Source organism: Lemur catta, chromosome 3 (assembly GCF_020740605.2).
Source record: "Lemur catta isolate mLemCat1 chromosome 3, mLemCat1.pri, whole genome shotgun sequence".
Lineage (NCBI taxonomy): Eukaryota > Metazoa > Chordata > Mammalia > Primates > Lemuridae > Lemur > Lemur catta.
The window spans coordinates 106,543,121-106,555,479 of NC_059130.1; the positions used below are offsets into that span (position 1 = coordinate 106,543,121).

The following is a 12,359-nucleotide window of genomic DNA, read 5'->3' on the forward strand; positions in this document are numbered from 1 at the left end:
AAAAATCTCTCCAGGTGATTCTTACGGTCAGTCCCATTTGTTAAACCCAATCCCAGATTATTATCTGGAAATCTCATGTGTATTAAAGGAGACAGAGGCAGACATTCTCTGGCTATAACCTGCTTCTTTGTTACAGAAAAATAAACCAGAAAATTATGGCATTATTCCAGTGTTTCCTACTCAGTAAGGTATTTCCTACAAAGGAATTATGAGGGTCTTCCCTGTGTTTCCTGGTCTGAAATATGGTTTAAATTTTTAAAAACAACAAAAAGTTTACAGTTACTTCTTTCTAAATTTTTAACATATTTTGTTCCATGTGTACATGGAAAGAAGTGTATTGTGCAGTTGTTGGGTGCTGTGTTCTAAATATGCCAATTAGGTCAAGTTGGTTAATCATACACAAATCATTAACATCCCTTCTGGTTTGTTGTCTGCTCGTTCTATCAGTTACTGAGAGAGGTATGTTAACAACTCTAATTATGAAAGTGAATGTCTCTCTCTTTTTAGTTCTATTAATTTTTGCTTTGTATACTTTGAAGCTATGTTATTAGGTATATACAAATTTAGAGTTATATCTTTCTGTTGAATGGACATTCATCATTAGGAAATTCTCTGTTATTCTAGAAACACTTCTGCCTTGATTTTGTGTTTCTATGTAGTTTGATAATTTTTTTTTTTTTTTTTTTAAAGAGACAGTCTTACTCTGTCGCCCAGGCTAAAGTGCAGTAGAGTATTCATAGCTCACTGCAACTTCTAACTCTTGGACTCAAGCAATCCTCCCACCTCAGTCTCCCAAGTACCTAGGACTACAGGTATAAGCCACCACTCCTGGCTGATTTATTTTTTGTTTTTGTAGAGATAGGGTTTTGCTATGCTGCCCAGGTTGCTTTTGAAATCCTGGGCTCAAGCAATCCTCCTGCCTCAGCCTCCCAAAGTGCTGGGATTACAGGCATGAGCCTCTATGCCTGGACTGACAATTATCCTGTAATTGGAGTACTTAGTCCATTTATATCTAATGTTTTCACTGGCATAGCTGAATTTAAGTCTATCATTTTGCTATTTATTTTCTATTTGTTTCATTTGTTCTGTACATTCTCGACATATTATAAACTATGTTAAGTTAGCACTTTTACTGTTTTTTGAATGATGCAAGAATCTTACAATATTTTAACACTATTGTCTGTGATGTTTTCATATATTTCACTTCTACATACGTAAAACAGTAAACCACAGAAATTTTTTTTTTTTTTGAGACAGAGTCTCGCTCTGTTGCCTGGGCTAGAGTGAGTGCCGTGGCGTCAGCCTAGCTCACAGCAACCTCAAACTCCTGGCCTCAAGCAATCCTCCTGACTCAGCCTCCCGAGTAGCTGGGACTACAGGCATGTGCCACCATGCCCAGCTAATTTTTTCTATATATATTTTTAGTTGGCCAGATAATTTCTTTCTATTTTTTTAGTAGAGACGGAGTCTCGCTCTTGCTCAGGCTGGTCTCCAACTCCTGACCTCGAGCGATCCACGCGCCTCGGCCTCCCAGAGTGCTAGGATTACAGGCGTGAGCCACTGCGCCCAGCCTCCACAGAAAATACTGATGTTTAACAAACAATATTCTTTCATATTTCCTACATATATTTTTCAGGTACCCTTCATTTCTTCTTGCAATTCTGTGCTTCCATCTAGGATAATTTTATTTCCTCATTTTTGAAGAATATTTTCACTGGGTATGGTATTTTCAGTGGGGAGTTGGTTTTTTGGTTTAACTTTAGCACTTCATAAGTGCTATTTCATTGTCCTCCCATCCCAGCTGCTTTTCTTTGTATGGTTCAGTTCAGCTGCTTCCTATTTGCCTACACAGCATCAGTGACAGAGCTGTGATTTAAATCCAAATCTCCCTGACTTCAAAGTCTGTGATCCTTTCCACCATGATACCTTCAGCACAAAGATTAAACTGATATCTTACAAGTCTTTCCAACATCTGGTTTCATTCATTAATAAAGGTTTTTAGAATATAATTTATAAAGCTGGCATGTTATCTAATTTAATTCTCACAACAATCTAGATGGTTGGTGTTAATCTCTTTTTTATATAATTTTTTTGTTTGTTTTAGAGATGGGAATCTTGCTGTATTGCTTGGGCTGGCCTCAAAACTCCTGGGTTCAAGCGATCTTCTTTTTTTTTTTTTTTTTTTTGAGACAGAGTCTCACTTTGTTGCCCAGGCTAGAGTGAGTGCCGTGGCGTCAGCCTAGCTCACAGCAACCTCAAACTCCTGGGCTTAAGTGATCCTACTGCCTCAGCCTCCCGAGTAGCTGGGACTACAGGCATGCGCCACCATGCCCGGCTAATTTTTTGCTATATATATTTTTAGTTGTCCAGATAATTTCTTTCTATTTTTAGTAGAGACGGGGTCTCACTCAGGCTGGTCTCGAACTCCTGACCTCGAGCGATCCACCCGCATGGGCCTCCCAGAGGGCTAGGATTACAGGCGTGAGCCACCGCGCCCGGCCTTCAAGCGATCTTCTTGCATCAGCCTCCAGGGTAGCTTCCCAAACATTAGGTTCCTATAAAAAGGAATTATTTCCCACATGAAAGTCATAGTCTCAAATACTAAGCAAATTAAACCAGTCAAGGATAGCAGATTATTTTGGTATTTGGAGTACTGACACATGTTAAAGTGAGTAGATTTAGATTACCCAAACAACACTTTCTAGTCCTAGATTCAAAACACAGGTGATCCTTGAACAACTCAGGGACTAGGGGCACTGACCCCCTTGCAGTCGAAAACCCATGTATAACTCTTGACTCCTGAAAAACTTAACTACTGGCCAGGCATGGTGGCTCATGCCTGTAATCCTAACAATTTGGGAGGTTGAAGTGGGAAGACTGCTGGAGCCCAGGAGTTCAAGACCATCTGGGGCAACATATCAAGACCCTGTTTCTACAAACAACAACAAAATCCTTATCTACTACTAATAGTAGCCTACTTTTGACTGGAAGCCTTATCAATAACATAAGCAGTCTATTAACATATTTTGTATGTTATCTGTATTATATGTTGTATTCTCATAATAGAGAAAATGTTATTAAGAAAATCATAAGAGAAAGTACATTTATAGTACTGTACTGCATTTATTGATACTGTAAGTTTATGTCATCTGTTTACAAGATGAATTGTCTGTCTGAAATGGTGGGCAACTACAGCTGCAGACCTCAATCTATGTACATATCAGGCAATTCAGCTTTTTCTTATAATGTCATGACTTTTCTCTGCTTCTTGAGAGCACTTTCAGCATCACTAGTGGCATGTCGTATGGGCCCCATAGTGTGATTCAAAGTATACAGTATTGTACTAAACACGATGAAAAATACATGAACCATGAGAGAACCATGAGAGATCACTTTTTACTATGATACGCAATTCACTAAAGTGAAGAACTGCTCACGTGGAGATGATTAGCATCACATGGCGTTTTAAGCAGATATTTGGATATTTCCAACACTTGAGCTCACTGCAATAGCAATAGGAGGTAGCAAAGAAATTACAGTAGTGCAGTATGTACTACAGTTAATTTTGTGCAGTTCTGATTCAATACCGCATCTTCACATTTGTTTACATTTCTCTTGATTGCAAAAAGTTGCCATGTACAGTCTGCAAGTGTTTTGTGTGCACAGGTTTTGAAACACTTTTAACTTATAATAGATTTTTGCATATTTTATGATGGTAAATGATAGACTAGTATCTACATATATTTTATGTATTCATGATATAACTAACTTTTTCTTTTTCTTTTGAGACAGACTCTCATTCTGTTGCCCAGGCTTGAGTGCCATGGTGTTAGCCTAGCTCATAGCAACCTCAAACTCCTGGGCTCAAGCAATCCTCTTGCCTCAGCCTCCCGAGTAGCTGGGACTACAGGCATGAGCCATCATGCCCGGCTAATTTTTTCTATATATATTTTTAGTTGTCCATATAATTTCTTTCTATTTTTAGTAGAGACGGGGTCTCACTCTTGCTCAGGCTGGTCTCGAACTCCTGAGCTCAAATGATCCATCTGCCTCGGCCTCCCAGAGTGCTAGGATTACAGGCCTGAGCCGCTGTGCCGAGCCAACTTTTTCTTAATTTTTCTTGATTATTTCTAGGCTATGTGGTTTGTCTGCAAGATTTTTCAAATTGTTGTAAATCTCCAAAAAATTTTCCAATATACTTATTGAAAAAAACCCCACATATAAGTGGACCCATGCAGTTCAAACCTGTGCTTCTCAAGGGTCAATTGTAATCTGGATTTTAAATGTTGTTTTAAGTATATTCTCCTGGTTTGCCATGAGTACAATTTTGTGCTATCAGAGCTAGAAATCAAATTTTAAAAGATCTAAACATACCAAGTGGAAACATTTTAGCTGTAGACTGAAGAGCTTTAAAAAATACATAAATCCTTGATAGTAGTGGCTAACTAGATCTAATGAAGCCATTAATCTCAGCAGCATTCTGAGATCTAGTAAAGCTGCTACAATACGCCGGGTGCAGTGGTGTGCGCCTATGGTCCCCAAGGAGTCACTGCACTCCAGCCTGGGCAACATAGTGAGACCTCATCTCTTAAAACAAAAAATGCTACAATAGTTTAAGCTTCTTACTATGAATTTTTATTCGACAGGAAGAACATTCAGGCCGGGCGCGGTGGCTCATGCCTGTAATCCTAGCCCTCTGGGAGGCCGAGGCGGGTGGATCGCTCGAGGTCAGGAGTTCGAGACCAGCGGGAGCGAGACCCCGTCTCTACTAAAAATGGAAATAAATTATCTGGCCAACTAAAAATATATATAGAAAAAATTAGCCGGGCATGGTGGCGCATGCCTGTAGTCCCAGCTACTCGGGAGGCTGAGGCAGTAGGATCGTTTAAGCCCGGGAGTTTGAGGTTGCTGTGAGCTAGGCTGACGCCATGGCACTCACTCTAGCCAGGGCAACAAAGCGACACTCTGTCTCAAAAAAAAAAAATAATAAAATAAAATAAATTTAAAAAAAAAAAGGGAAAAAAGAAACGAAAAAAGACAGAAAGAACATTCAATTGCATCCCTTAGAAAACTAAAATAGAAGAGACAGATGAATATATAATAGAACAAAAAGTATACTCAGGTATCTAGAAATCACTTTTTTAAGTGACACAATTATACCTCAGATTTGTTCTATCCTCATAAATAAAGGTCTGAGAAAGGTGAGCTTGCAACTGTTCATGAGCAAATTTGCACATCAACCTTTTGTTTTCAGCATCTCTGAGTTTATGACCAGCTCCCTCCCATTTCCTATTTGACAGAAGAAACACAGGCTTGCAGTCACATTTGGATATCCCATTGTTTCTGTTTAAACTAGTTATGAAATTTTAAATGGGCTTATGGCCCCATTCTGTTTTCTATGAGTGCCAGAAAAAGGGGAGATCCCTTCCTTGTTTCCCTTTGTTTGCCAGAAAATAGGGTGTTAAGATGCTGGATATAGTGTTATGATTGTGTGTTCTAAAGAAAACACTGTTTTCTTGGAGTCATGCGGCTATAAGCCACTAGGAAAGCATGTCACAGAGTTGGGAGTCTTGGTGTTTTTTGGAGGGGGAGGAGGATGGGAGAGGCAGATAACTAACCAAATTACGGTTTGGAGTTTCCTATTTGAGTAGTGCCCTGAAACCAGGCCTTGGTATTTAAACTACTGACTCCCTCATTCAAGTTGTAGCACCTGACATTTCACAGATTTGTTTCTTTGTATCACGTATTATGCAGAGTTCTAATAGTTTCTTCAACCACCAGATTTTTCCTGGTCAACGTTTAATTCAAGTTTTTTAAGTTCAAGTTTAGTTGTTCCATATGAATTTCAGAGGTGATTTTTACATAAATGTATTAATATATTATTTTTAAAATACCACTTGGCACTTTTCATCTTCAGATAAAGTATTCATTAACTATTTGCTATAGATACATATTATACCTACATAACTTGATGGAGATACAGGATAAAACAGGACTAACAAAGATCGTGTTCATTTTAGAATCAGATTTACAACCAATCCTTCACTCTCTCTCTCTCTTCCTTTCATATATATATATTTATTTTTAGCAGGCTAGTGGGGAAGTGGGAGGAAGGACACCTTCCTTCCTCATTGGAGATGGGGTCTTGCCATGTTGCCCAGGCTGATGTGAAGTGGCTATTCACAAGTATAATCATTGCACACTACAGACTCAAACTCTGGAGCTCAAGTGATCCTCCCTCCTCAGCCTCCTGTGTAGCTGGGAGTACAGGTGTGTGCCACTTTACTCAGCACAACCAATTCTGTTTTTTTTTTTTTTTTTTTGAGACACAGTCTCACTCTGTTGCCCAGGCTAGAGTGCTGTGGCATTAGCCTAGCTCATGGCAACCTCAAACTCCTGGGCTCAAGCAATGGTCCTGCCTCAGCCTCCCGAGTAGCTGGGACCATAGGTGTGCACCTGGCTAATTTTTTCTATTTTTAGTTGACTGGCTAATTTTTTTTTCTATTTTTAGTAGAGACGGGGTCTTGCTCTTGCTCAGGCTGGTCTTGAACTCCTGACCTCAAGAGATCCTCCCACCTCAGCCTCTCAGAGTGCTAAGAATTCAGGCGTGAGCCACCACGCCTGGCCAACACAACCAATTCTTAATCATCCATGTTGGACGGCAAGGTAAGGCAGAAGCAACTGGGATCTAAGGGGGCAGATTCTTAGTTTTCATCACAGCCTTCACTGCCCTCTCTCCTTCACTAGACTTGGTAATAAGTGATATTATTGGGTCTGTGTGAATTCTACCTCTTTTATACCTTATCAGGTTTTAAAAGATGTTTAGCTCCAAAGGGTACAAAGTTCTCCCATTTTCCCCATACAATTTTTATATAATTGGTTATTTGTCCAAAAATTTTAATATCTATGGTTTTATTCAACAAGATACATACTTTAGTATCAAGAAGTGCCAAATATCTTTATAACCTAACAGTTTTGTCTGTCTAATATATTCTATGCCCACCTAGCTAGAAATAAACCTTGCTGTAAACAGCATTTTCACAGCATCAGGACACTGCAAATGGAGAACATTCACTTATGGACTTATGCTACTGTATTTACACATTTTAGTCTTCTAAAAGAGGATTATTATTGGATTTAAAGAACTGTTTCAGAAAACTGCAGCAAAATTACAGAAAGCAAACCTGCCACTAATGAACAAAGCAGGCTTTGTCTAGAGAAGGCCCATAACTTCCTGTGGAAATATTGCATAGCTGTGACCCTTGGGAACTAGAAAGAACTGGGCAAAGCACTCAAGAGAAGATAGTCAGGGAGAAGGTCTCTGTCTGCACAGTTACGTACACTCAGGTCTGAGATTCCACCTCTAGAAAAACATAGTTTTCTGATTAGGATTGTGTCAAGTGATGGTGCTTTACCCTTGGCAACCTGATGTGCACACTTTTTTGATAAAAATTCCAGGTTGAGGGTAAGTTTTTATAGTGAGAGGCCAGAATTTAAAATATTTTCTCAAATTTTCCAAAGTGTACCTGAAAGTGGAAAGAGGGAATATATGTAGGTCCTGATAACAGGCTATTCAGAAAATCTACGAGAGCAGAGAGAGGGGTAGGTAATTTTTGGTTGGTATTCCAAATTTGGCAACAGCAGAAAATTCTTTAAGGAGTCCATGACGAACTCCTGTACAGTTACCTCCTTCTCAGAAGAAAGCATTTATTGTTAGACTCAGATAGATATGAGAAAAGTCTCTGATACATCTGATGAGTAAATACTACTGTTTTCCTCCAGAGTCCCATGAATTACTTTGTTTTAAATTAAACCATCTATTATTTATTTCTGTTTTATTGTTGCTATGTGGCTATATTAAATTTTATTCATCTAGCAGTCTCCTTAGGATTTTGCCTCTGAATGATATTTCTAAATTACCTCCCTCCCAAACTACTCTCATTATCATGAGGGTGAGAACCCATAACTACAAGTTTCAGAGCAAAACAAATCAGATTGTGATGGAAAAGAAAGGTAGGAAAGAGAAAATATAGTATCTTTTGAAGCAATATATTCCTATATAAAAGAAAGGTGGGAAAAAAGAAGTTAATTAGTGAATGAAAGGTAAATGAAGGGGTAAAAAGAAAAAAAAAGCTAGAGGAGAGAATGGAAAGGTAGAGAGAAGGAAAGTTCCAGAGAAAATAGTTGCATAGAGCTTATTAAAATTCTTTGGTCTTGTGCCTAATTTAAGGATATATGCTAATTAATTAGGTAGTTGTTTTAATACAATACATAATAAAGGATTGTAGCAAACACAGAAATAGCTTTTATGTTGATCAAGAATTAGAGTGTTATTTACAAGTTTTACCAGGATAAATCTATTGGCTTCTCTCCTATGAACATATTTCATTTACGGGTAATTTTTTTCTATGAACTGATGAGGACAATTGCTTATTTCCTGGAATGGACACCACAGCATAAATTCCTACTCTGCATTCAAATGCTCAATTAGTTCTCCCGTTGTTAGAAAGATCCCAATGGTTGAATAAGGATATAACATCTCATCAATTTGCATATGGCTCCTCATGCAAAGATTATTTATTTGAAATCAGACTCTTTTTGGTTAATAGCTCTGGGCTTCTGTTATAAGTCAAGGGAGCCAAATAAATTTTAAAAAGGGCTGCACGTGGTGGCTCACGCCTGTAATCCTAGCCCTCTGGGAGGCCGAGGCGGGTGGATCGCTCGAGGTCAGGAGTTTGAGACCAGCCTGAGCGAGACCCCGTCTCTACTAAAAATAGAAAGAAATTATCTGGACAACTAAAAATATATATAGAAAAAATTAGCCGGGCATGGTGGCGCATGCCTGTAGTCCCAGCTACTTGGGAGGCTGAGGCAGTAGGATCGCTTAAGCCCAGGAGTCTGAGGTTGCTGTGAGCTGGGCTGACGCCACAGCACTCACTCTAGCCCGGGCAACAAAGTGAGACTCTGTCTCAAAAAAAAAAAAAAAAAAAAAGGAGTATGCCTTAATCTTAAACAAATTTACATATATTTTAGGTATCTTTTTTCATATTTGAAATTCTCAGTTAGAAAGCAAACTTCTAGAGGGCACAGACATGAACTACGTCTACAAAGCGTGCTCTATGTCATTCATAGTGCCTTGAAAATAATAAAAAATCAATTCAATATATTCTATATTCACTCATGAGTTTGCATCACTTGACTAGTCAAACTTAGTACCATTAATTTCAAAGCTCAAAACTAAATGTTGAATTATAGGCTTAGAACAGTAAATACATGATTTAAATTTTAATTTACTTTGTATATGTATCCTTCTAGAGAATCTGGCAAGACTTTCCAAACAGATACACACTGAGAGGCTTTTAAAGTTTCATTAAGAAACTTATTTGGGGCCGGGCGCAGTGGCTCACACCTGTAATCCTAGCACTCTGGGAGGCCAAGGTGGGAGGATCACTCGAGGTCAGGAGTTTGAGACCAGCCTGAGCAAGAGCGAGACCCCGTCTCTACTAAAAAATAAAAAGAAATTAGCTGGACAACTAAAAATATGTATAAAAAGTTAGTCCGGCATGGTGGCGCATGCTTTAGTCCCAGCTACTTGGGAGGCTGAGACAGAAGGATTGCTTGAGCCCAGGAGTTTGAGGTTGCTGTGAGCTAGGCTGATGCCATGGCACTCTAGCCAGGGTGACAGAGTCTGCCTCAAAAAAAAAAAGAAACTTGTTTGGTAAAAGTGTTTAAAGTAATGGTACAGTCCTCAAAGTTCTCAATGTTAAGTATTCAAACAGAATACATCCTGAATTATAAATATTATAATAATGGAGTCAGTCCATTAAAATTGCTTATAGCCACCTACTAATTATCTAGGTAATAGGAAATAAAACCCAAAAATTAAATCCAGAAAAAACATAAAAACCTTAGTTAGGTTCCTGAGTAATTTCTATTTCTTCCTCAAAGATTTTTTATTAGGGTTATTGGTAGGCAGAAAATCGATTAATTGGATTCTCACCTTTTTTTTTAGAAGCATAAAAAAATACCAAATTTTACTCAGATGAAATTTTTTTACAGTATATAGATGTTAGAGACAGGGTCTCATTCTGTCACCCAGGTAACGGCATCATCATAGCTCACTACAGCCTCAAACTCCTGGGCTCAAGTGATCCTCCTGCCTCAGCCTCCCAAGTAGCTAGGATTACAAGCATGTGCCACCACACCGGCTAATTATTTTATTTTTTGTAGAGATGGGGTCTTGCTACATCACTCCGGGCTTCAAGTGATCCTCCCACCTTGGCTTCCCAAAGTGCTGGGATTACAGGCATGAGTCACCTGATAGTACATAGATGTTAGATGGACATTCATCATAAATACCCATCACTGAGTTGTACCAGCTTAACAATTTATTGCTTTTCAAAGCCCTTTCATTTCTACCTCATAGATAAATGCCTAGCATTAAGTCCTTACTATATACTTGCTAAAAAAGAACTAAACTTTGGAGTGGACATCACAGAATTTAGTGGCCCAAAAGTGAATTATTTATCAAATATAGGAGAGTAGTTATTTCTGGGAACAAAGAAGAAAAATGTCATCATAAAGGAATGCAGGCATAGGGATAGGGGTGGGGTACGATATATCTCTATGTTCTTAATTCCATTTCTTAAGCTAAACAGTGGTCCCAGAGAGTTCTTCATATTTTTATTCTTTTTTTTTTTAATGTACTCTATTACGGCTTGGAATTTTCATATTTTTCTCTGTACCTTTTTCTATTTATGAAACATTTAATTTTTTTTAAAAAGTGAGTTAACGAATTGATAAAAACACAGACCTAGTGATCAAAGTAAAGTGGATCAAGTCCTGACTTCAGTTCTAAAAATTTGTTGCTGAATGACTCACTTTGTGATCCATGTGTCTCAGTTTCAGTGATATATGAAAAATACTTCCGTAGATATTTCACCTGGAAGTTCTTAGGTGAAAACACTACCTTTAGAAACAAAATCACATTAAATTATGAGGCATATTTGGAAGTGTTACCTGTGTACCCACACTGTTATGCTTTTCTTTAAAGTCACATTTGTTGTTTCTGGGCAGAAAAAAAAGCAGCCTAGGACTGAATATGTTTTCTGCTGCTTCATAAATCAAAGCGAAGGTATAAATGTTTTTCTTAAATAGTATAATGCCCAGAAATGATTCATAGGCTTTCCTCGCCTTACTTCTATTTAGCAACCCTTTAATAAACATACACTTAAAATTATTTTTCCCAACTTATGATTGTTATCTTATATAAAACCCTACAAGGTTAGGAGCTTGCAGGGACAATGTACTACCATTTCACATATAAGCTTTGAAACTCTAAGCTATACTCACAATTATCAGCTTGGTTTCTAGCTATCCCTGAGACAGTAACACTTCACATGTAAAACACTCACTTGAGAAAATTTTTTATCAAAGTGTCTTATGAGAAACGAAAACACCGGCACAATGGGAAAAGCCTGAGACTTATTTGGAAAATGTATAACCAAGTCTAAAAAATTAAGTAGATTCTTAAAAATGGTCCTGTTTATGGAAGTCAACAGTTCTAGTTCTACACCACACATATTTATCAATTGCCCAAGTCCTGAAAAATACTAGTAAAATACCTCTGAATTCTAAATAAGACTTCCTGTAGCACTTACCTTCTGCAATGGCAAGAAATTAACAGGTAATTTCCTAGCAATACAAAAACTCCAAAGAGATCAAGTAAAACAAAATTGTGAGAGATAAATTAATGAACTAAATGAAAACTTATATGTTTTCATTCATTCTTCACAAACTTATAAACATTCCAAAGTTATGACCATCAAAATTCTTGCATTCAAATTCCCACAAAATGCTCAGCTTCACATGTAAATCTACCTTGTCTGTCAAGATTTTCTGTTTCTTTGCCTTCTATTACTCACCAACTGCACCTGGATTTACCGGTCTGGAGACATCAGCTTGCCCCATGATTAATTATATTGTCTGAAGTATCTCACAACCACAAACTGTCCCGGACAGAAGCAAACTTTTCTTAAAAGATAAATCCACATAAAGAGGGGACATGCAATCCTCTCTCAGTGTCACTGCCAAACGTCAGGAAATGGCACGAGGTCAGTTAATCTGCTGGAGTTTCTGTTTCCCTGTATCCTGGCCTGGGCACTTGTGGTTCTTACAAATCTGTCTTCACACTGGCTCTCTTCACACAGGAATGCCTGTCATTCCAGAGTGCGTACTGTGTAGAGCTGAAGTGCAGGAAGGGGAGGAGACTGTCAACCACACTCTAGCTGCTGAGTGGCACAGCCCAAAAGTCCACACCCCCTGTTCCTGACTTTGAACTTGGTTGGAACCCTTCAAGG

The 12,359-nt window shown here is 38.3% G+C and overlaps 1 protein-coding gene across 10 annotated transcripts in view; it reads right to left on the minus strand.

The window, feature by feature from the left end:
• The window catches only part of PHACTR4 (phosphatase and actin regulator 4), an 87,412-nt gene that overhangs the window by 34,836 nt on the left and 40,217 nt on the right, over positions 1 to 12,359 (minus strand). For 2 of the 10 annotated variants that reach the window (XM_045545767.1, XM_045545765.1), the window contains exon 1: positions 11,925 to 12,217. The exons of 7 other annotated variants lie outside the window; for them this stretch is intronic. In XM_045545767.1, the coding sequence (XP_045401723.1) occupies positions 11,925 to 11,970 (46 nt within the window). In that variant the 5' untranslated portion in view covers positions 11,971 to 12,217. Of the gene's footprint in view, positions 1 to 11,924; positions 12,218 to 12,359 lie in introns of those variants that run through there. One more of the 10 variants, XM_045545771.1, reaches the window with a different exon arrangement.